This window comes from Scyliorhinus canicula, chromosome 7 (assembly GCF_902713615.1).
Source record: "Scyliorhinus canicula chromosome 7, sScyCan1.1, whole genome shotgun sequence".
In the NCBI taxonomy this organism is placed as follows: Eukaryota; Metazoa; Chordata; class Chondrichthyes; order Carcharhiniformes; family Scyliorhinidae; genus Scyliorhinus; species Scyliorhinus canicula.
Genome location: NC_052152.1, coordinates 124,136,351 through 124,160,317, shown reverse-complemented (window position 1 = coordinate 124,160,317; position 23,967 = coordinate 124,136,351). Strand labels below are relative to the sequence as shown.

Here is a 23,967-nt window from a genome sequence, read left to right as displayed (position 1 = left end):
TAGGGTGATCATTGCTCGGCACAACATCGAGGGCCGAAGGGCCTGTTCTGTGCTGTACTGTTCTATGTTCTATGTTCTAATTCTCTGCGGATGACCGGCTGAGTTCCCGCCGGCATGGTTCATGTATGGTTCCACACGGCGGGATCTCGGATTCGCGATGGCCATCCAGGTGGGGGGCGGGAGAATCCGTCACTGGGGGGCCCCTCTACGATGGCCAGGCCCGCGATCGGGGCCACTGATTGGCAGGTGCGCGTGATCTGGGGCGGGAGCCTACTTCTTCAGAGCCGGCCCTCTGTGTGGGTCCACCATGTCGCACAGGGCCGCCGCGCACATACGTGGACCCGCGGCCGGAAGTGAAGGGCCCCGTATCGGCAGCAGGAGCTGCATGGACTACTCCGGGGCCCTGCAAGCCCCCTAAAAATGAAGAAACACCCTGGACTTTCTGGAAAAAGTCCAGAGTGATTCGCGCTTGTTTTCTCGCAGGAGTGGGGACATAGCCCCATTATTGGAGAATCCCGCCCATAATGTTCAATTCTGGTTGCCACACTACCAGAAGGATATGGAGGCTGTTGAGAGGGTACAGAAGAAATGGAAGGCATTGGGCGTGATTCTCCGCAAATGCGGAGAGTCGTAAAGGCTGCCGTGAAACCGGCCGTGTTTCACGGCAGCCTCCGCGCCCCCTCCCGGGACCCGATTCACCCCCCCGGTCGGGGTTAGTATCGCGGCCCCGTGAAGAACGCCATCGCGGGCTTAGCGAACGCTCGCTAAGCCCGGCCGCCAAGACTCACGCCGGCTGATGCGCACGATGATGTCAGCCGCGCATGCGCGGATTGGACGGGTCCAACCCGCGCATGCGCGGATGACGTAATCGCGCATATGCGTCAAACCCGCACATGCACGGTCCGTCATGCTCCTCAGCCGCCCCACGGACTGATCCTGCGGGGCGGTGGAGGGACAAAGAGTGCGCGGGTATCGGACCCGCTTCCCGCGATCGGTGCCCACCGATAGCGAGCCCATGCCACCCTTGGCACGGCCGTGGTGCGGCCTTGCCAATCGGTGCCATGGTTGTGCAGAACGGCACTTTGCGGCCGTTTTCACGAATGGTGAGAGCAGGTGTGTTTAAGTTCGTGAAAATGGCCGGAAAGGCCTGGGAACTCGGCCCATCGGATAGGGAAGAATCGCTGTTCGCCGTAAAAAAACGGCGAGCAGCGATTCGTGTCGTGGGGGGGGGGGGGGGAGAATAGCGGGAGGTTGGGAAAAATGTCGGGAAGGCCCTCCCGCTATTCTCCGACCCGTCGTGGGGGGCGGAGAATCGCGCCCATTAGCTCTGAGGAGAGGTTGAAAAACAGAGGTTGACGGGCGACCTGATGGATGTCCACAAAATTATGGGGGGCATGGACAGAGTGGATAGTCAGAAGATTTTTACCAGGGTGGAAGAGTCAATTACTGGGGGTAATAGGTTTAAGGTGTGAGTGCCAAGGTTTAGAGGAGATGTGCAAGGGAAGTCTTTTTTGCACAGAGTCGTCGGTATCTGGAACACGCTGCCAGAGGAGGTGGTGGAAGCAGGTATTAAAGTGACGCTTAAGGGACATCTTGACAAATACTTGGGGCGCGATTCTCCGCGCCCCAAGGGTGGCATGGGCCTGTGATCGGTGGGCACCGATCGCGGGCAGCGGGTTCGATACCCGCGCACTATTTGTTCTTCCGCCGCCCCGCAGGATCAGTCCGCGGGGTGGCTGAGGGGCATGACGGCCCACGCATGCGCGGGTTTGACGCGTCTGTGTGATGACGTCATCCGCACATGCGCGGGTTGGAGCTGTCCAACCCACGCATGTGCGGCTGACATCATCGTGCGCGTCAGTCGGCGTGACGCTTGGCGCGCGGACTTAGCGACGGTCGCTAAGCCCGCGATGCCGTGCTTCACGGGGTCTCGCTGCTAGCCCCGCCCGGGGGGAGAATCGGGTCCCGGGAGGGGGCGCGGAGGCTGCCGTGAAACACGGCCAATTTCATGGCAGCCTTTACGACTCGCCGCATTTGCGGAGAATCGCGCCAATGATTAGGTTGGCAATGGAGGGATACGGACGCCGGAAATGTACAAGGTTTTAGGTTAGACAGGCAGCAAGTAGGCGCAGCCTTGGAGGGCCGAAGAGCCTGTTCCTGTGCTGTCCTTTTCTTTGTTCTAGAGTTAGTTCAACGTAGCATGGGTTCATAAAGGGCAGGTCGTGCCTAACTAATTTAGTGGAATTTTTTGAGGACACTACCAGAGCAGTAGATAATGGGGAGCCAATGGATGTGGTATATCTGGATTTCCAGAAAGCCTTTGACAAGGTGCCACACAAAAGGTTACTGCAGAAGATAAAAATGCATGGCATTAAGGGTAAAGTAGTAGCATGGATAGAGGATTGGTTAATTAATAGAAAGCAAAGAGTGGGGATTAATGGGTGTTTCTCTGGTTGGCAATCAGTAGCTAGTGGTGTCCCTCAGGGATCAGTGTTGGGCCCACAATTGTTCACAATTTACATAGATGATTTGGAGCTGGGGACCAAGGGCAATGTATCCAAGTTTGCAGATGACAGTAAGATGAGTGGTAAAGTGCAGAGGATACCGGAAGTCTGCAGAGGGATTTCGATAAGTTAAGTGTCTGGCAGATGGAATACAATGTTGACAAATGTGAGGTTATCCATTTTGGTAGGAATAACAGCAAACGGGATTATTATTTAAATGATAAAATATTAAAACATGCTGCTGTGCAGAGAGACCTGCGTGTGCTCGTGCATGAAACATAAAAAGTTGGGTTGCAGGTGCAACAGGTGATTAAGAAAGCAAATGGAATTTTGTCCTTCATTGCTAGAGGGATGGAGTTTAAGACTAGGGAGGTTATGCGGCAATTGTATAAGGTGTTAGTGAGGCCACACCTGGAGTGTTGTGTTCAGTTTTGGTCTCCTTACCTGAGAAAGGACGTACTGGCACTGGAGGGTGTGCAGAGGAGATTCACCAGGTTAATCCCAGAGCTGAAGGGGTTGGATTACGAAGAGAGGTTGAGTAGACTGGGACTGTACTCGTTGGAATTCAGAAGGATGAGGGGGGATCTGATAGAAACATAAAATTATGAAGGGAATAGATAGGATAGATGCGGGCAGGTTGTTTCCACTGGCGGGTGAAAGCAGATCTAGGGGACATAGCCTCAAAATAAGGGGAAGTAGATTTAGGACTGAGTTTAGGAGGAACTTCTTCACCCAAAGGGTTGTGAATCTATGGAATTCCTTGCCCAGTGAAGCAGTTGAGGCTCCTTCATTAAATGTTTTTAAGGTAAAGATAGATAGTTTTTTGAAAAATAAAGGGATTAAGGGTTATGGTATTCGGGCCGGGAAGTGGAGCTGAGTCCACAAAAGATCAGCCATGATCTCATTGAATGGCGGAGCAGGCTCGAGGGGCCAGATGGCCTACTCCTGCTCCTAATTCTTATGTTCTTATGTCACTAAGGGGCAAGGTCCGCGGGCAAAGTTTAGAGGAGATGTACGAGGCAGGTTTTCTACAGAGGGTGGAGAGTGCCTGGGACGCGCTGCCAGGGGAAGTTGTGGAAGCAGATACATAACGGCGTTCAAAAGACATCTTTACAAATACATGGACAGGATGTGTATAGAGGGATACAGTACTAGGAAGTGCCAAGGATTTTGGCCAAGGATGGTATCATGACCGGTATAGGCTTGGAGGTCTGAAGGGCCTGTTCCTGTGCTGCATTGTTTTTTGTTCTTGGAGGGGTTGGGGGGTAGGTAGGGGGTGGGTTCCGGAGTGGGGTTTTGTACAGCACATTAAACAACTTTTTGCACAACCATTATGTCACTTTCTCTGTCACCCTGTCACTTTCTTCCGCAAAGCGGACTGACCCCAACTGACCTTTGCACGTCTCTCCAGGCATCCCCCCCCAACCCCCACTCCCCATGGCGCTCACCCAGCCTCCGTCTGCAGACAGGTTCCTAGAGCTATGTCCCATCTCCTAGGTGTTTGGCTGTTGGCTGCTGCGTGTGTGGTATTGCCTCCTGCAGTGTTCAAGCACAGTGTCCAGGCATCAAGCTGTGATAGGGATGCTGGGCAGTGACTCCCACATGCTACATGCCCGCCCACCTATGGGAATCGACTTGGCATGTGTAAAGTGCTCATTTAACCATGATTGCTAATTCCTTATTAACGATAGCCTTCAGATGCATGGCCAGGCGCCTTAGCAGTCAGTGGGTGTTGTGGGTGATCACTGGGGCAAACAGGCAAGGACAAGGCTTGCCCCGGAATGAGGTTGAGGTCCAGGGGATGGTATGTTGATATGCCATGGGCGATTGCCCCAAAGTTGTCCCCCAGGACCTCTCCCCCCCCCCAACCCCCCCATGGCGGCCCACCCCTGCGGAGTGTCCCCCACCCCCCCGCCGAGCTCTGGGTTGACAATCCCAGCACCCCCGAGCTCTTGGCCTATGAGCAAAGATGGCTACTCACCTCTTTGCCAAAACTCATAAAACTCACAGTTTTGACAAAGAGTCATCTGGACTCGAAACGTTAGGGCCTCATTGTTCCAGCGGGGCGGGCAGAGAGGGGAGCAATTTGTGGACGGGAGATCTGGAAGGTAAGTTGAGTTTTTGATTTTTAACTTAGTTTTTCGTAGCAGGAAACCGGAAGTCGGCTGTGAGGAGACCTGGGAAGGTTGTATTACCCAATAAATTTGAACGGTGAGGAAACCCGAGACAGTGCACGTGTAGTCTCTCCCACCCTCCCTCCTCCTCTAACCTAAAAAAAAGACTCAGTGCTGTGAGCAGGTAAGCTATTTACTTTTTTTTATTTTTTACTGGGAGACTAAGTAGAGGTGATGGCATCTAGGGCAGTGGAATGTTCCTCCTGCAGAATGTTTGAGGTAAGGGAGACCACCGGTGTCCTTGCTGACTTCACCTGCTGGAAGTGCAGCCATCTCCAGCTCCTCACAGACCGTGTTAGGGAGCTGGAGCTGGATAAACGGAGGATCATTCGGGAAGCTGAGGGGGTGATAGACAGAAGCTACAGAGACAGAGTTACACCTGAGAACAAAGGTAGCTGGGTAACAGTTAGAGGTGGGTAGAGGAGGAAGCAGTCAGTGCAGAGATTCCCTGTGGTTGTTCCTCTCAACAATAAGTATACCGCTTTGGATACTGTTGGGGGGATTACCCAGCAGGGGTAGGCTGCAGTGACTGGGTCTCTGGCACGAGGTCCGGCTCTGGGGCTCAGAAGGGAAGGAGGGAGATTTGGAGAGCACTAGTTATAGGGGACTCAATAGTTAGAGGTACAGACAGGCGGTTCTGTGGGCACAGGTGAGACTCTCGGATGGTTTGTTGCCTCCCGGCTACCAGGGTCCATGACGTCTCGGATCGTGTCTTCAGGATCCTTAAGGGGGAGGGTGATCAGCCAGAAGTCATGATGCACATTGGTACCAACGACATAGATAGGAAAAGGGGTGTGGATGTAATAAACGAGTTTTGGGAGTTAGGCTGGAAGTTAAAAGCCAGGACAGACAGAGTTGTCATCTCTGGTTTGTTGCCGGTGCCACGTGATTGCGAGGCGAGGAATAGGGAGAGAGTGCAGTTGAACACATGGCTGCAGGAATGGTGTAGGAGGGAGGGTTTCAGGTATTTGGATAATTGGAGCGCATTCTGGAAAGGTGGGACCTGTACAAGCAGAACGGCTTGCATCTGAACCAGAGGGGCACCAATATCCTGGAAGGGAGGTTTTCTAGTACTCTTCGGGAAGGTTTAAACTAATTTGGCAGGGGAATGGGATCCGTATTTGTAGTCCAGCAACTAACGTAGCCGATGTTCAGGACGCCAAAGCACGTAGTGATGCAGTGGGGAAGGTGACACTGACAAAGGAGAATACTTGCAGGCACAGAGATGGGTTGAAGTGTGTATACTTCAACACAAGAAGCATCAGGAATAAGGAACTGAAGGCATGGATCGGTACTTGGGACTACGATGTGGTGGCCATCACGGAAACTTAGAAGAGGGGCAGAAATGGTTGTTGGAGGTTCCTGGTTATAGATGTTTCAATAAGATTGGGGAGGGTGGTGAAAGAGGTGGGGGTATTGAATTGTTAATTAGAGATAGTATAACAGCTGCAGAAAGGCAGTTCGAGGAGGATCTGCCTATTGAGGTAGTATGGGTTGAAGTCAGAAATAGGAAAGGAGCAGTCACCTTGTTGAGAGTTTTCTATAGGCCCCCCAATAGCAGCAGAGATGTGGAGGAACAGATTGGGAACAGATTTTGGAAAGGTGCAGAAGTCACAGGGTAGTAGTCATGGGTGACTTCAACTTCCCAAATATTGAGTGGAAACTCTTTAGATCAAATAGTTTGGATGGGGTGGCGTTTGTGCAGTGTGTCCAGGAAGCTTTTCTAACACAATATGTACATTGTCCAACCAGAGGGGAGGCCATATTGGATTTGGTACTTGGGAATGAACCAGGGCAAGTGATAGATTTGTTAGCAGGGGAGCATTTTAGAGATAGTGACCACAATTCTGTGAGTTTCACTTTTGTAATGGAGAGAGATAGGTGCATGCAACAGGGCAAGGTTTACAATTGGGGCAATGGTAAATACGATGCTGTCAGACAAGAACTGAAGTGCATAAGTTGGGAACATAGGCTGTCAGGGAATGACACAATTGAAATGAAATGAAATGAAAATGAAAGAAATGAAAATCACTTATTGTCACGAGTAGGCTTCAATGAAGCTAGTGTGAAAAGCCCCTAGTCGCCACATTCCAGCGCCTGTTCGGGAAGGCTGGTACGGCAACCGTGCTGCTGGCCTGCTTGGTCTGCTTTCAAAGCCAGCGATTTAGCCCAGTGTGCTAAACCAGCCCCTATGTGGAACTTGTTCAATGAACAGATACTACGTGTCCTTGATATGTGTGTCCCGGTCAGGCAGGAAAGAGATAGTCGAGTGAGGGAACCATGGTTGATAAGAGAGGTTGAATGTCTTGTTAAGAGGAAGAAGGATATTATGCGGAAACAAGATTCAGAGGGATACAAGATAGCCAGGAGGGAACTGAAGAAAGGAATTAAGAGAGGGCATGAAAAATCTTTGGCGGGTAGAATCAAGGAAAACCCCAAGGCCTTTGACACATATATGAGAAATATGAGAATGACAAGAGTGAGGGTAGGCCCAATCAAGGACTGTAACGAGAGATTGTGTATTGAGTCTGAAGAGATAGGAGAGGTCTTGAACGAGTACTTTTCTTCAGTATTTACGAATGAGAGGGGCTATATTGTTGGAGAGCAGTGGTGGACCTACATTTTGGGGCTCTGAAGCTTGAACTGTTATGGGGGCCCCTTCGCAACCAGCAACGAGGTCTGGGTAACCACTGTTATCTTCTTCAAAGGGGTTGTTCCACGAACAGCCAACTGACCGCGACACTCCACCTTTACAACATCTGTGCTACTGACTCTCAAACTTTGGGATTGTTGAAATATATACAACAAAAAATTAATCAGTTGTGCGACTATTGTCGCATGCTTTGAAAGGAAAACATTTTAGATTTACTTTCTGAGAAAGGGTTTTTTTAAAAACCCCTTCTCAGAAAGTAAAGCGCCATTTTTTAAAGATTTATAACAAATAAGCTAAATAGGCTAAACTAGGCTATGTTCAAGCTCGCCTACGCTAGGCGAGAATAAGTTAGGCAAGACTAGGCCACCAAATCTCATAGGCTAAGGTAATGTCACACAATTTTACCATTATTTGAACACTTTCATAATAAACACCTGTAATTTAACACAAATTCACCCTTTTATTACTTTTTCATAAATACTTGTAATATAAAGAACAAAGAGAACAAAGAAAATTACAGCACAGGAACGGGCCCTTCGGCCCTCCCAGCCTGCGCCGATCCAGACCCTTTATCTAAACCTGTTGCCTATTTTCCAAAGTCTACTTAAAGAACAATATAGTATGAGCCGGGACGTTGCGGTCGTAGCCTACCTTCTGTTCACCTCTTCATAACAACGATAGGCTTAGGCTAATCTAACACTATTTCACCTTTATTACTTACCTTTCTTTTCTAAATATAACATTTATTTTTGAGTTGGGGTAATTAAAATATTGTATCCTTTTGAACACGTTATTGAAAAAAATTCTTGTCTAGATCGCTATCACAAGAGCTATCATAGATTTCATTCTGGAGGCCATTCGGCCCATTAGTCTTCACCGGCTCTTGGAAAGAGCACCCTACCCAAGGTCAGCACCTACACCCTATCCCCATAACCCAGTAACCCCACTCAACACTAAGGGAAATTTTGGACACTAAGGGCAATTTATCATGGCCAATCCACCTAACCTGCACATCTTTGGACTGTGGGAGGAAACCGGAGCACCCGGAGGAACCCCACGCACACACGGGGAGGATGTGCAGACTCCGCACAGACAGTGACCCAAGCCGGAATCGAACCTGGGACCCTGGAGCTGTGAAACAATTGTGCTATCCACAATGCTACCGTGCTGCCAACTCGTTGAAAATTCACGTTAGCATTGTGATTGCCTTTTCAACGGCTCCCCTTTTATGTTACGACACGTCATCTACTGTTTGTATTTCTGTCATAAATGTTAATAGTGTTTTAAATTATTTATAATTATTTTATATTAAATATATTTATGATAAAACATCCTTAATTTGAACGTTTTTTCATTTACGGCTCGCCTACATGATACTTTAATAACCTTTTAATTTTTATTTTAATGATTATTTTGTATTGAATTACACTATATTATTAATATTATTATTTTTTTAAAACCCCTTCTCATATAGTAGACCCCAAATTTTTAAGCAATGTGGACTAAAGTCGCTTCTGGGGCCCCTCCGGGATTAGGGGCCCTGAAGCTTAAGCTTCATTAGTTTCATAGTAGATCTGCCCCTGTTGGAGAGGACAGTGTGAAACAGACTGGTAAGCTCGAGGAGATACTTGTTGGGAAGAAAGATGTGTTGGGCATTTTGAAAAACTTGAGGATAGACAAGTCCCCCGGGCCTGACGGGATATATCCAAGGATTCTATGGGAAGCAAGAGATGAAATTGCAGAGCCGTTGGCAATGATATTTTCGTCCTCACTGTCAACAGGGGTGGTACCAAGGGATTGGAAAGTGGAGAATGTCGTGCCCCTGTTCAAAAAAGAAAATAGGGAAAACCCTGGGAATTACAGGCCAGTTAGTCTTACTTTGGTGGTGGGCAAAGTAATGGAAAGGGTACTAAGGGATCGGATTTATGAGCATCTGGAAAGACACCCGCTTGATTAGGGATAGTCAGCAGGGATTTGTGAGGGGTACGTCTTGCCTCACAAGTCTTATTGAATTCTTTGAGGAGGTGACCAAGCACGTGGATGAAGGTAAAGCAGTGGATGTAGTGTACATGAATTTTAGTAAGGCATTTGATAAGGTTCCCCATGGTAGACTTATGCAGAAAGTAAGTAGGCATGGGATAGTGGGGAATTTGGCCGGTTGGATAAGGAACTAGCTAACCGATAGAAGTCAGAGTGGTGGCGGATGGCAAATATTCAGCCTGGGGCCCAGTTACCAGTGGCGTACCGCAGGGATCAGTTCTGGGTCCTCTGCTGTTTGTGATTTTCATTAAAGACTTGGATGAAGAAGTTGAAGGGTGGGTCAGTACATTTGCAGACGATACGAAGATTGGTGGAGTTGTGGATAGTGAGGAGAGCTGTTGTCGGCTGCAAAGAGACATAGATAGGATGCAGAGCTGGGCTGAGAAGTGGCAGATGGAGTTTCACCCTGAAAAGTGTGAGGTTGTCCATTTTGGAAGGACAAATATGAATGAGGAAATCAGGGTTAACGGTAGGGTTCTTGGCAATGTGGAGGAGCAGAGAGATCTTGGGGTCTATGTTCATAGATCTTTGAAAGTTGCCACTCAAGTGGATAGAGTTGTGCAGAAGGCCTATGGTGTGCTAGCGTTCATTAGTAGAGGGATTGAATTTAAGAATGGGCAGCAGGGTAGCATGGTGGTTAGCATAAATGCTTCACAGCTCCAGGGTCCCAGGTTCGATTCCCGGCTGGGTCACTGTCTGTGTGGAGTCTGCACGTCCTCCCCCTGTGTGCGTGGGTTTCCTCCGGGTGCTCCGGTTTCCTCCCACAGTCCAAAGATGTGTGGGTTAGGTGGATTGGCCATGCTAAATTGCCCGTAGTGTCCTAATAAAAGTAAGGTTAAGGGGGGGTTGTTGGGTTATGGGTATAGGGTGGATACGCGGGTTTGAGTAGGGTGATCATGGCTCGGCACAACATTGAGGGCCGAAGGGCCTGTTCTGTGCTGTGCTGTTCTATGTTCTATGTTCTAAGAACCGTGAGGTGAGGATGCAGCTGTACAAAATCTTGGTAAGGCCACATTTGGAGTACTGTGTGCAGTTCTGGTCGCCTCATTTTAGGAAGGATGTGGAAACTTTGGAAAAGGTGCAAAGGAGATTTACCAGGATGTTGTTTGGAATGGAGAGTAGGTCTTACGAGGAAAGGTTGAGGGTGTTCGGCCTTTTCTCATTAGAACGGAGAAGGATGAGAGGCGACTTGATAGACGTTTATAAGATGATCAGGGGAATAGATATACAGTCAGACACTATTTCCTCGGGTGGAACAAACCATTACAAGTGGACATAAATTTAAGGTGAATGGTGGAAGATATAGGGGGGATGTCAGAGGTAGGTTCCTTACCCAGAGAGTTGTGGGGCATGGAATGCACTGCCTGTGGAAGTAGTTGAGTTGGAAACATTAGGGGTCTTCAAGCGGCTATTGGATAGGTACATGGATTATGGTAGAATGCTGGGGTGTAGATTGATTTGTTCTTAATCTCGGACAAAAGTTTGGCACAACATCGTGGGCCGTCGGGCCTGTTCTGTGCTGTATTTTCTATTTTCTATCTTAGCTCTTTTCTCTCCCTACAGATGCTGCCAAATCTGCTGAGATTTTCCAGCATTTTTTCTGTTGCTACTCACCTCCTCGGCTCCCCACACAAGCCCTTCCACCAGGTTCACGTTTTTAAGAAGCAGTACTAATTTGCGCCAGTGTAAACACTTACTGGGGAGGCCGCTGAATGAAGGGAGGCCAACGGATATGGGGTCACTCTCGTTTATTATATGAAAATGGAGCTTAAGTGGTGTTAATTGGTTTCTTGCCATGCTACTACGAGAACCCGATTTTGCCTATTTGAGTGGGCCGGTTGCATCGCAAACTGTTTGGCGCCCAGCCTGGACATCGATTTTGGCCTCCCCTGCGATTCACTGGCCTCATTACGCTTGAGCGAGAGCGCAATGAGGTTGGAGAATCACACCCATCAGTGTCCAAAACTGAAAACCTGTCGGAAAGGGTCCTGGAGGCAGGAGACTCCTTCACATCCTTTTGCCATGTCTGTTGAATATCTTTCCCTATCAGCCTGTGCACTCTTTACCTGTCGGTGTTATCCATGAAGATCTCATCCTTGCAGATGCTCCACAGTGACTCCAATCACACCTTCAGCTCGGAAAAGCGGTTTTTGAATAGCTGCAGCTGGAGACACTTCCTGCACAAGTTGTCATCCTGCTTACTCAAAATGTTGCTGACCTCCCACATCACAAATACAATTCCACATGGCCCAGATGGCCGAGTTGCCCTGCCATGATTACTTTTACTTCCTCCAGTTCAAGGTGCGTAGAAACATAGAATATAGAAGCAGAAAGAGGTCATTCGGCCCTTCCAGCCTGTTCTGCCATTCACGATGATCATGGCTGATCCTGCGTTCCCCCCATATGAAAATGAAAAAATGAAAATCGCTTATTGTCACGAGTAGGCTTCAATGAAGTTACTGTGAAAAGCCCCTAGTCGCCACATTCCGGCGCCTGTCCAGGGAGGCTGGTACGGGAAATGAACCGTGCTGCTGGCCTGCTTGGTCTGCTTTAAAATCCAGCGATTAAGCTGAGTGAGCTAAACCAGCCCCTCCTTAATCCCTTTAGCTTCAAGAGCAATATATAATTCCTTCTTGAAATTACACAACGTTTGGGCCTCAACTCCTTTCTGTGGTAACAAATTCACCACATAGATATAGAATTTACAGTGCAGAAGGAGGCCATACCTCCACCCTATTCCCGTAACCCAGTAACCCCACCCAACATTTTTAGACACTAAGGGCAATTTAGCATGGCCAATCCACCTAACTGCACATCTTTGGACTGTGGGAGGAAACCGGAGCACCCGGAGGAAACCCACGCAGACACGGGGTGAACGTGCAGACTCCACACAGACAGTGACACAGTCAGGAATTGTACCTGGGACCCATTGAGCAACCATGCCGCCATTTGTGCTAACGTGCCGCCCTTACCACACTCTGGGTGAGGAAATTTCTCCTCACCTTAGTCCCTTTATCATCAAACTATGACCCCTGGTTGTGGACTCCCCCACCATTGGGAACATTCTTTCTGAATCGACCCTGTCTAATCATGTTAGAATTTTGTAAGTTTCTATGAGATCCCCTCTCACTCTTCCAAACACCAATAAATATAATCCGAAATTATTTAGTCTCTCCTCACATAACAGTCCTGCCATCCCAGGAATGAGCTTGGAATCAAACAACGGAGTCAATAAGTCCCACTTGTAGGAGCCTCCGCCGCCGAAAAACACGTGGCGGGTTGGTCCGTAAATCCCGCCCATATGGTGAAAGGCTAATGAATTTTAGTGCATTTCGAATATCAACTCTTTTTTCAAAACAAATGACATTTTACAGTCTTTATACTAATCTCTCAATACCAGTCTTATATGTGCCACAAAGGTGATAGTATCACAAATTCTGAAATAAGAATTGAGCTGAATTATTTTTCTGTGTACCAACTGAGCATATGGTTAACATCGGCTTTGGTAGATGAGGAACAGCTAATTGCTGAGTTAGAATTCCACAACGGCAGGTGGTGGAATATAAATTCAATTCATTAATAAAAGTCTGGAATTGATGGTTAGACGCAATAACGATGATCTTGAAAGCACCATCAATTGTTAAAAAAACCATTTGATTCACAATGTCCTTTTGGGAAGAAAATCTGCTGCCCTCACCCAGTATTGATGTGTGACTCCAAAGCTACAGCAATCTGACGCCGCCCTCTGAAATGGTCCAGAAAATCAGTCCCAGCAAAGAGGGAAGGGCAATAAATGAACAAAGAACAATACAGCACAGGATCAGGCCCTTCGGCCCTCCAAGCATGACACCACCTTTGGCCAAAATCCTCAGCACTTCCTAGTGCAGTATCCCTCTATACACATCCAATCCATGTATTCACCACCCTCTGCGTAAAAAACCTGCCTCACACGTCTCCTCTAAACTTTGCCCCACGGACCTTAAACCTATGCCCTCTGGCGACTGACCTTCCACCCTGGGAAAGAGTTCCTGCCCATCCACTCGATCCATGCCTCTCATAATCTTGTAGGACTCTATCAGGTTGCAACTCAACCTCCATTGTTCTAATGAAAACAGTCTGAGTCTATTCAGCCTCTCTGCATAGCCAACACCCTCCAGAACAGGCAACATCCTGGTGAACCTCCTCTGCACCCTCTCCATAGCCTCCACATCCTTCTGGTAGTGTAGCGACCAGAATGGTGCACAATATTCCAAGTGCAGCCTTACCAAGGTTCTATACAACTGCAGCATGATTTGCCAGTTTTTATACTCGATGCCCCATCCAATGAAGGCAAGCATTCCATATGCTTTCTTGACTATCTTGTCCACTTGTGTTGCCACTTTCAAAGATCTGTGGACCTGCACGCCCAGGTGTCTCTAACTTTCTATATTACTAAAGGTCTATTTCCCCTCTATGCATTATCTCACATTTGTCCAGATTAAACTCCATTTGCCACTTCTCTGCCCAAATCTCCAACCTATCTTTGTCCTGCTGTATCCTCTGACAATCTTCAACACTAGATAGAACAGCGAAACGCATGGCTAAACAGCTGGTGTAGGTGGGAGGGTTTCCGTTATCTGGACTACTGGGAGCTCTTCCGGAGCAGGTGTGACAGGTTGCATCTAAACTGGAGAGGCATAAATATCCTGGCCGCGAGGTTTGCTAGTGTCACACGGGAGGGTTTAAACTAGTATGGCAGGGGCGTGGGTACTGGAGCAATAGATCAGAAGGTGAAAGCATTGAGGGAGAACTAGGGAATAGGGCCACTATGGCTCTGAGGCAGAGCAGACGGGGAGATGTTGCTGAACATAGCGGGTCTGGTGGCCTGAAGTGCATATGTTTTAATGCAAGTAGTATTACAGGTAAGGCAGATGAACTTAGAGCTTGGATTAGTACTTGGAATTATGATGTTGTTGCCATTACAGAGACCTGGTTGAGGGAAGGACAGGATTGGTAGCTACTGGTTAGGGAGAATGTCACAGCTGTGCTACGAGAGGACACCTCAGAGGGCAGTGAGGCTATATGGGTAGAGATCAGGAATAAGAAGGGTGCAGTCACAATGTTGGGGGTTTACGACAGGCCTCCCAACAGCCAGCGGGAGATAGAGGAGCAGATAGGTAGACAGATTTTGGAAACGAGTAAAAACAACAGGGTTGTTGTGATATGAGACTTCAACTTCCCCAATATTGACTGGGTCTCACTTAGTGCTATGGGCTTAGACAGGGTAGAGTTTGTAAGGAGCATCCAGGAGGGCTTCTTAAAACAATATGTAGACAGTCCAACTAGGGAAGGGGCTGTACTGGACCTGGTATTGGAGAATGAGCCCGGCCAGGCGGTAGAAGTTTCAGTAGGGGAGCATTTCGGGAACAGTGACCACAATTCAGGACCGGCATGTTCCTGTGAGGAAGAAGGATAAATACGGCAAATTTCAGGAACCTTGGATAACGAGAGATATTGTAGGCCTCACCAAAAAGAAAAAGCAGGCATTTGGCTGGGAACAGACGAAGCCTGTGTGGAATATAAGGAAAGTAGGAAGGAACTTAAGCAAGGAGTCAGGAGGGCTAGAAGGGGTCACGAAAAGCCATTGGCAAATAGGGTTAAGGAAAATCCCAAGGCTTTTTACACGTACATAAAAAGCAAGTGGGTAGTCAGGGAAATGGTTGGCCCACTGAAGGATAGGCAAGGGAATCTATGTGTGGAGCCAGAGGAAATGGGCGAGGTACTAAATGAATACTTTGCGGCAGTATTCACTAAAGAGAAGGAATTGGTGGCTGTTGAGTCTGGAGAAGGGTGTGTAGATAGCCTGGGTCACATTGAGATCCAAAAAGATGAGGTGTTGGGCGTCTTTAAAAATATTAAGGTAGATAAGTCCCCAGGGCCTGGTGGGATCTACCCCAGAATACTGAATAGGCGAGAGAGGAAATTGTTGAGGCCTTGTCAGAAATCTTTGGATCCTCGCTGTCTTCAGGTGATGTGCGGGAGGACTGGAGAATAGCCAATGTTGTTCCTTTGTTTCAGAAGGGTAGCAAGGATAATCCAGGGAACTACAGGCCGGTGAGCCTTACGTCAGTGGTAGGGAAATTACTGGAGAGAATTCTTCGTGACAGGATCTACTCCCATTTGGAAACAAATGGACATGTAAGTGAGAGGCAGCATGGTTTTGTGAAGGGGAGGTCGTGTCTCACGAACTTGATAGAGTTTTTTGAAGAGGTCACAAAAATGATTGATGCAGGTAGGGCAGTGAATGTTGTCTATATGGACTTCAGTAAGGCCTTTGACAAGGTGCCTCATGGTAGACTGGTACAAAAGGTGAAGTCACACGGGATCAGGGGTGAGCTGGCAAGGTGGATACAGAACTGGCTAGGTCATAGAAGGCAGAGAGTAGCAATGGAAGGGTGCTTTTCTAATTGGAGGGCTGTGACTAGTGGTGTTCCGCAGGGATCAGTGCTGGGACCTTTGCTGTTCGTAGTATATACAGTAGTCCCCCGTTATACCGCGCTCCGCAATATACCGCGGGGGGGCTTATGGACCCCAACTGTCAGTTGTGTCAATTTCAGCGGCCGGCTCACTTTGATCCGGAGAAGGAAGCTGCTCTCACTGAAATAATCAGCCGGCCGCTGAAATTGACACTGCCGGCTGCTCTCTCCCTCCAATCCAACTTTTAAGTTTTAATGTTTCTGATTGGAGGGAGAGAGCAGCCGGCAGTGTCAATTTCAGCGGCCGGCTCACTTTGATCCGGAGAGGGAAGCTGCTCTCTCACTGAAACAATCAGCTGGCCGCTGAAATTGACACTGCCGAGGGGGGCGGGTGTTGGGGGGGGAGAAGAGGGGGGGCGGGTGTTGGGGGGGGGGGAGAAGAGGGGGGGCGGGTGTTGGGGGGGAGAAGAGGGGGGCGGGTGTTGGGGGGAGAAGAGGGGGGGCGGGTGTTGGGGGGAGAAGAGGGGGGGCGGGTGTGGGGGGGAGAAGGGGGGGAGAAGAGGGGGGGCGGGTGTTGGGGGGAGGAGAAGAGGGGTGGCGGGTGTTGGGGGGAGGAGAAGAGGGGGGGCGGGTGTTGGGGGAGAGAAGGGGCGGCGGGTGTGGGGGGGAGAGGAGGGGGGGCGGGGTGGGGGGGGAGAGGTGGGGGGGTGGGTGTGGGGGGGAGAGGGGGGGCGGGTGTGGGGGGGAGAGGGGGGACGGGTGTGGGGGGAGAGGAGGGGGGGCGGGTGTGGGGGGGAGAGGAGGGGGGCGGGTGTGGGGGGGACCCCCCTGCGGGTGTGGGGGAGACCCCCCTGCGGGTGTGGGGGAGACCCCCGTGGGGGTGTGGGGGAGACCCCCCTGGGGGTGTGGGGGAGACCCCCCTGCAGGTGTTGGGGGAGAGAGGAGGGCCCTGCGGGTGTTGGGGGAGAGAGGAGGGCCCTGCGGGTGTTGGGGGAGAGAGGAGGGCCCTGCGGGTGTTGGGGGACGGGGGAGGAGAGGGGGGGACGGGGGAGGAGAGGGGGGGGAGCGGGCGAGCCGGAGGGTGTGGGGAGGGGGCGAGCCGGAGGGTGTGGGGGGAGAGGGGGCGAGCTGGACGCTGTGGGGGAGAGCAGGAGGGTGTGGGGGAGAGGGGGCGAGCCGGAGGGTGGGGGGGGGGGGAGAGGGGGCGAGCAGGAGGGTGTGGGGGGAGAGGGGGCTAGTTGGAGATTGTGGGGGGAGAGGGGGCTAGCCGGAGGGTGTGAGGTGGGTGGGGTGGGGGGGGAGGGGAGAGGAGGAGACAGAGCCCAGTGGGTGTTGGGGGAGAGGGGGCGAGCCGGAGGGTGTGAGGTGGGTGGGGCGGGGGGGGAGGGGAGAGGAGGAGACAGAGCCCAGTGGGTGTTGGGGGAGAGGAGGAGACAGAGCCCAGTGGGTGTTGGGGGAGAGGGGGCGAGCCGGAGGGTGTGGGGGGGAGAGGGGTCTAGTTGGAGATGTGGGGGGAGAGGGGGCGAACCGGAGGGTGTGGGGGGAGAGGGGGCGAGCCGGAGGGTGTTGGGGGGGGGAGAGGGGGCGAGCCGGAGGGTGTGGGGGGAGAGGGGTCTAGTTGGAGGATGTGGGGGAGAGGGGGCGAGCCGGAGGAAAAAAAAAGAAATTGACACTGCCGGCTGCTCTCTCCCTCCAATCAGAAACATTAAAACTTAAAAGTTGGATTGGAGGGAGAGAGCAGCGGGCAGTGTCAATTTCAGCGGCCGGCTGATTATTTCACTGAGAGCAGCTTCCCTCTCCGGATCAAAGTGAGCCGGCCGCTGAAATTTTAATTGGATCCACGATGGGGGTTTTAAATTTATTTAAAAATCTATGCTAGCGCTTCCCATTGTGAGTCTACGGGGGTCTGACCTCTCCCCTCGCCCCCGTAGACTCACAATGGGAAGCGCTAGCATAGATTTTTAAATAAATTTAAAACCCCCACCATGGATATCTGCGGCTCGGATACAATGCGGGTTGGGGTCTTGGACCCCAACACCCGCGTTATAAAGGGAGACTACTGTATAAATGATTTGGAGGAAAATGTAGCTGGTCTGATTAGTAAATTTGCAGATGACACAAAGGTTGGTGGAATTGCAGATAGCGATGAGGACTGTCAGAGGATACAGCAGGATTTAGATTGTTTGGATACTTGGGCGGAGAGATGGCAGATGGAGTTTAATCTGGAAAAATGTGAGGTAATGCATTTTGGAAGGTCTAATGCAGGTAGGGAATATACAGTGAATGGTAGAACCCTCAAGAGTATTGAAAGTCAGAGAGATTGAGGTGTACAGGTCCACAGGTCACTAAAAGGGGCAACACAGGTGGAGAAGGTAGTCAAGAAGGCATACGGCATGCTTGCCTTCATTGGCCGGGGCATTGAATATACGAACTGGCAAGTCATGTTGCAGCTGTATAGAACCTTAGTTAGGCCACACTTGGAGTATAGTGTTCAATTCTGGTCGCCACATTACCAGAAGGATGTGGAGGCTTTAGAAAGGGTGCAGAAGAGAATTACCAGGATGTTGACTGGTATGGAGGGCATTAGCTATGAGGAGCGGTTGAATAAACTCGGTTTGTTCTCACTGGAACGACGGAGGTTGAGGGGTGACCTGATAGAGGTCTACAAAATTATGAAGGGCATAGACAGAGTGGATCGTCAGAGGCTATTCCCCAGGGTAGAGAGATCAATAATTCGGGGGCAAAGGTTTAAGGTGCGAGGGGCAAGGTTTAGAGGAGATGTACGAGGCAAGTTTTTTACACAGAGAGTAGTGGGTGCTTGCAACTCGCTGCCGGAGGAGGTGGTGGAAGCAGGGACTATAGTGACATTTAAGGGGCATCTTGACAAATACATGAATATGATGGGAATAGAGGGATACGGACCGAGGAAGTGTAGAAGATTGTAGTTTAGTCGGGCAGCATGGACAGCACGGGCTTGGAGGGCCGAAGGGCCTATTCCTGTGCTGTACTTTTCTTTGTTCTTTGTATCTGCCACTCCACCAGCCTTGGTGTCATTCGCAAAATTACTAATCAGACCAGCTACATTTTCCTCCAAATCATTTATATATACTGCAAACAACAGAGGTCCCAGCATCAATCCCTATGGAACACCACTAATCACAACCTTCCATTCAGAAAGATACCCTTCTACTGCTACCCTTTGCCTTCTGTGACCGAGCCAATGCTGTATCCATCTTGGCATCTGACCTCTGGTCCCTCGTGACTTCACCTTTTAAATCAGTCTGCCATTAGGTACCTTGTCAAAGACTTTACTGAAATCCATGTGAACAACATCCACCACCCTCTCCTCATCAATCATCTTTGTCACCTCAAAAAACTCAATCAAGTTAGTGAGGCACGACTTCACCTTCACAAAACCAGGCTGTCTATCGCTAATGAGTTAATTTGATTCCAAATGTCTGCATCCTATTAAATCATTTTAAACTGTTACTGTTTTTTTGCTGTTTTATATTTTCAGAGGTGTATTGTAAATCAGTTCTTTCAAAAATATTATTTTTATAGAGGCCAACTGAGAAGATTAGTTCAGGTCAACCTGAAAGGAAGCAGAGAATTTGTCCACGGAGATCAGCTGCAATGCAACAATGTTACAAAGAAGCTTCAGAATCTGAGTTTGATAGTCGGGAAGAATCCCTCAGCTCCTCTCCCAAACGAGAAAGGAATTTAACTTTGGTAAAAAAAAAGTGTACATTTTGTCAAAGAATATATATAGAATAATGGGAACTCCTAAGCATCATAAGTGAAAATTGAGTTTTCCTTTCACTCTACCCATCCCCTTCCTGTGGCTGAAGCACATACTGGGATACTTTTTGATGTATGAAAGTCACAGGGATCACAAATCTAACGAATAATTTTCCAAACTCTCATCCTCAATCCCTATTGTGAGACCGCTACTAGAGGCATACAATCTTGAAATTTATTACAATGTGCCGAGGTGGTGGCGCAGAGGTACTGTCGCTGGACTAGTAATTCAGAGGCCCGGGCTAATGCTGTGGGCATACTGGTTCAAATCCGATGGATCAGATGTTCCTGCCACATCTCGTCCTGAATGATGGTGTATAATTGAACAACTAAGTGAAGAAAGAGATTTCACAATTCCCCACATCCGCAATGATAGGGGACGGCAATGTGACCCAGCACCGTAAGTGCAAATGATAAGGCTGAATCATTTGCAACAAACTTCAGCCAGGAGGATGATCCACCTTGGCTGCCTGCGGAGGTCTCCAGCATCACAGAAGTCAATCTTGAGCCAATTTGATTCAATCCTCATAGAATTTACAGTGCAGAAAGAGGCCATCGAGTCTGCACCAGCTCCTGGAAAGAGCACCCGACCCAAGCCCATACCTCCACCCTATCCCCATAACCCAGAAACCACACCTAACACTATGGGGCAATTTGGACCCTGAGGTCAATTTATCATGGCCAAACCACCTAACCTGCACATCTTTGGACTGTGGGAGGAAACCGGAGCACCCGGAGGAAACCCACGCACACACGGGGTGAACGTGCAGACTCCACACAGACAGTGACCCAGCGGGGAATCGAACCTGGGACCCTGGCGCTGTGAAGCATTTGTGCTATCCACAATGCTACCGTGCTGCCCCAATATGTGGCTGAAGGCACTAGATACTGAAAAGGATTTGGATCGGAACAGTTTTCTGGCAACAGTACTGTGTTCCCTTGATTAAGAAAGCTTTTCCAGTACAGCTGCAACTACTTGGCAAGGTGGAAAATTGCCCGGGTACGTCCTATCCACAAGGAGCAGGACAATTGCCGTGCCATCAGACCACTGTCGATCATCAGCAAAGTTCTGGAAAAGAACCCCCCCAACTTTGATAAACTAACTAAAGATAAAGGGCGGTATTCTTTGCCTGCTGATGCCGAAAACGCAATTGGGTGGAGAATAGGTTCCAACTCTAAAATTACAGCAGGTCGCGATTTGGTGTCAAATCGTAATTTTCGGTCATCTCGACAGCGGCGCGAATGCATACCGGAACGTATGTACAGTAAACACTATTTGCATACCATTAGTGGGCCGAACCTGGCATTCTCCAGGGCCTTTGCGAATCTCCTCCTCCGTAGGGCTGAGTTCCCAACGGCGCTTTTCAATTGTGCTCATAGAAATTGTAAAACCGGCGTTGTGGCTGATGAAGGAGTTAGAGGAGGTAGGACATAGAGAGGAGCAACTGTGAGCTGCTGAGCTGGACACAGGCTGGGCTGGCTAGGGGGTGGGGGGGTGGGGGGCTGTCAGTGACGGGGGAACAGGCCAAATGGCTAGGGTGACCCCCCATCCATGGCCCACCCAGGGCAGCATCCACAGTAGCCCTACAGGGGCCGCGATGCATATCTCAGCCGATGGCACCTCTGGCATCAGGGATGGGTGCCAGGGGTAGGGCATGTGGGGGCAGAGTCTGCAGTGCCAACCGGGGCAACCATGTAGCTCATTGGACCTGGTTGGCCGTGGGGGTATGCACCATGCTAACATGCCAGCATTTCACCCTCCACAGACAATGGATTTTGGAATTCAACCGGGAAGCACGGTAGCACAAGTTGCTAGCTCTGTGGCTTCACAGCACCGGGGTCCCATGTTCGATTCCCCACTGGGTCACCGTCTTTGCGGAGTCTGCACGTTCTCCCTGTGTGGGTTTCCTCCAGGTGTTCCGGTTTCCTCCCACAGTCCAAAGACGTACAGGTTACGTGGATTGGCGATGCTAAATTGCCCTTAGTGACCAAAAAGGTTAGATGGGGTTATTGAGTTAGGGGAATAGGGTGGGAGTGAGGGCTTAAGTGGGTCGGTGCAGACTCGATGGGCCGAATGGCTTCCTTCGGCACTGTATGTTCTATGATCCATGATAATAGTGGCCATCCTGCTAGTCGGCGCATCCATGAGGCAGTGTGACACATCTGCCGGATGATGGCACGCCTGGCAATGCGGGGGTATGGGGAAGGACACCCACTCCAAGTGGCTGTCAAGATGATGGTCACGTTGAACTCTAATGCCACGGGGTCCTTCCAGGCGGTGATCTATCCGGGATCTCACAGACCTCAGTGCACATATGCATTCGCGCCATTACGGAGGCCCTTTATGCCCATGTGCTCAATACATCCATTTTAATGTGGACTGAGCTCACCAGACTGTCCGAGCGGCATCGCTGGGATGCCCCGGGTCCAGGGGGTGATCAATGAGATGCATGTCACTCTACGAGCATCAGCAAGTGACAGGCCGCTCTACACAGTGGAAAGATACCACTCGATGAACGTGCAACTGTGATGTGACTATGCTCCTGGCACACTCAACGATTCCTGACATATTCACCACGTCCCTCCCCCACAACCCTGGCTGGGGGGTTGGCTCCTGGGTTTATCCGCTGTGGTTGTGGCTGATGACACCTGACACTTATCCAGAGGCCATTGACCAAAGTGGAGACCCGCTGCAACGAGACCCATACAACAACAAGGAGCGTGATTGAGCAGCGCTTCGGCCTCATGAAGATGCGATTCAGGTGCCTGGACCGCTCTGGAGAGCCCCTCCAGTATGACGCTGGGAAGGTCGTCCGCATCATTGCGGCCTGCTGCATCCTCCACAACATCTCACAGCAGAGAGGCGCTGTGCTGGAGGAGGAGGATTAATGGCAGGCCTTGTCTAATGTGGAAGATGCGGAGGAGGGCAAGGGTAGGCGTGGCATGGAGCTCAGGCAGACACGACTTGTGTGCCTGGGCCAATGCACACGGAACGTCTGATTGCCTCCAGATTCAACTAGGGGACGGGTGAGTGGGTTTTGTGGAGGGGTGGGCCAGGGCACGGACACATTCCTCCCCCACACCCCGTCACTCCACCTGCGGTCACCCCCTCCGTGATACATACCTATTGCACTATGGGGTGGGGGTCCTGGTTTGGCAGTAACAGCGGGTCTAGTCCATGCACTGAACAATGATGACAACCTGCTCCGCATCATTTCCTGCTCACAGTGGCACTTTCTACCGTCCACCTAGGTGATCCCTGCATGCGAGCACACGCCAGGAGGGCTGGAGTGTGAGGTGCTGCTGTGTGCCGGTACCTACCCTGCAGAAGTAACTGGCATGGGCCCCATCACCTCCTCCTCCCTCGGGGTGCCCGATGACCCCGGGCTACGCCATGGGACGGGGGTGCGGGTGAAGCTAACCCTTGAGGCTTCCCCTCACTTGGTGCTGCCAGTCCTGGAGTCCCACTCTCACAGCCATGGAGCAAAGGGAATGGACCATCTCCATCTGGGATTGACTGCCACCACCTTCTGGTTTGTGTCACATCAGCCAGTGACTTTGCCAGCTGATTTGATTTGATTCGTTGTCACATGTACCGAAGTACAGTGAAAAGTATTTTTCTGCGGCCAAGGGAACGCACACAGTATGCACATAGTAGACCAAAAAAAGAGTACATTGACAAATGGTACATCAACAAACAGTGATTGGTTACAGTGCGGAACAAGGGGCCAAACAAAGCAAAAACATGAGCAAGAGCAGCATAGGGCATCGTGAATAGTGTTCTTACAGGAAATCAGTCTGAGGGAGAGTCGTTGAGGAGTCTAGTAGCTGTGGGGAAGAAGTTGTTTCTATGTTTGAATGTGTGGGTCTTCAGACTTCTGCATCTTCTGCCTGATGGAAGGGTCTGGAAGAAGGCAAATCCTGGGTGGGAGACGTTTCTGATAATGCTTCCTGAGGCAGAGGGAGGTGTAGACAGAATCAATGTGAGGGTGACAAGCTTGTGTGATGATTTGCCCTGAGTTCACCACACTCTGCAGCTTCTTGCGATCCAAGCAGTTGCCATACCATCTCCCTCTGGGACTGGGCTACCTCCCTCTGTGTCTGTGTCACATCAACCAGTATCTGGGCAATGTCACTGACATTCCCAGCCATGGCCTGCTGTGACTGGGCCACGCTCAGGAGTGCCGTTGCAATTTCCAGGTGGCACTCGCACATGGTTGCCTGTGAGACGCCAATCCTGTCCTGGGTCTAGGGCCAATGCCTGCACAGAATGACCCAGGCCTTGGATATGCTGATCCATAACCACGACCGTCAGCCCCAAAGCCTCCATTTTGTGACACTCA

The 23,967-nt window shown here is 50.3% G+C and overlaps 1 protein-coding gene across 7 annotated transcripts in view; it reads left to right on the top strand.

The window, feature by feature from the left end:
- LOC119969344 (synaptonemal complex protein 2-like) overlaps nucleotides 1-23,967 on the top strand; it is an 855,597-nt gene that overhangs the window by 496,150 nt on the left and 335,480 nt on the right. For 6 of the 7 annotated variants that reach the window (XR_005461337.1, XM_038802871.1, XM_038802868.1 and 3 more), the window contains one exon: nucleotides 19,388-19,555. The exons of the other annotated variant lie outside the window; for it this stretch is intronic. Coding sequence is in view for 5 of the 6 variants with exons in the window: in XM_038802871.1 (XP_038658799.1) it covers nucleotides 19,388-19,555 (168 nt within the window). In the remaining variant the exon portion in view is untranslated. The remainder of the gene's footprint in view (nucleotides 1-19,387; nucleotides 19,556-23,967) is intronic. 7 annotated transcript variants of the gene reach the window in all.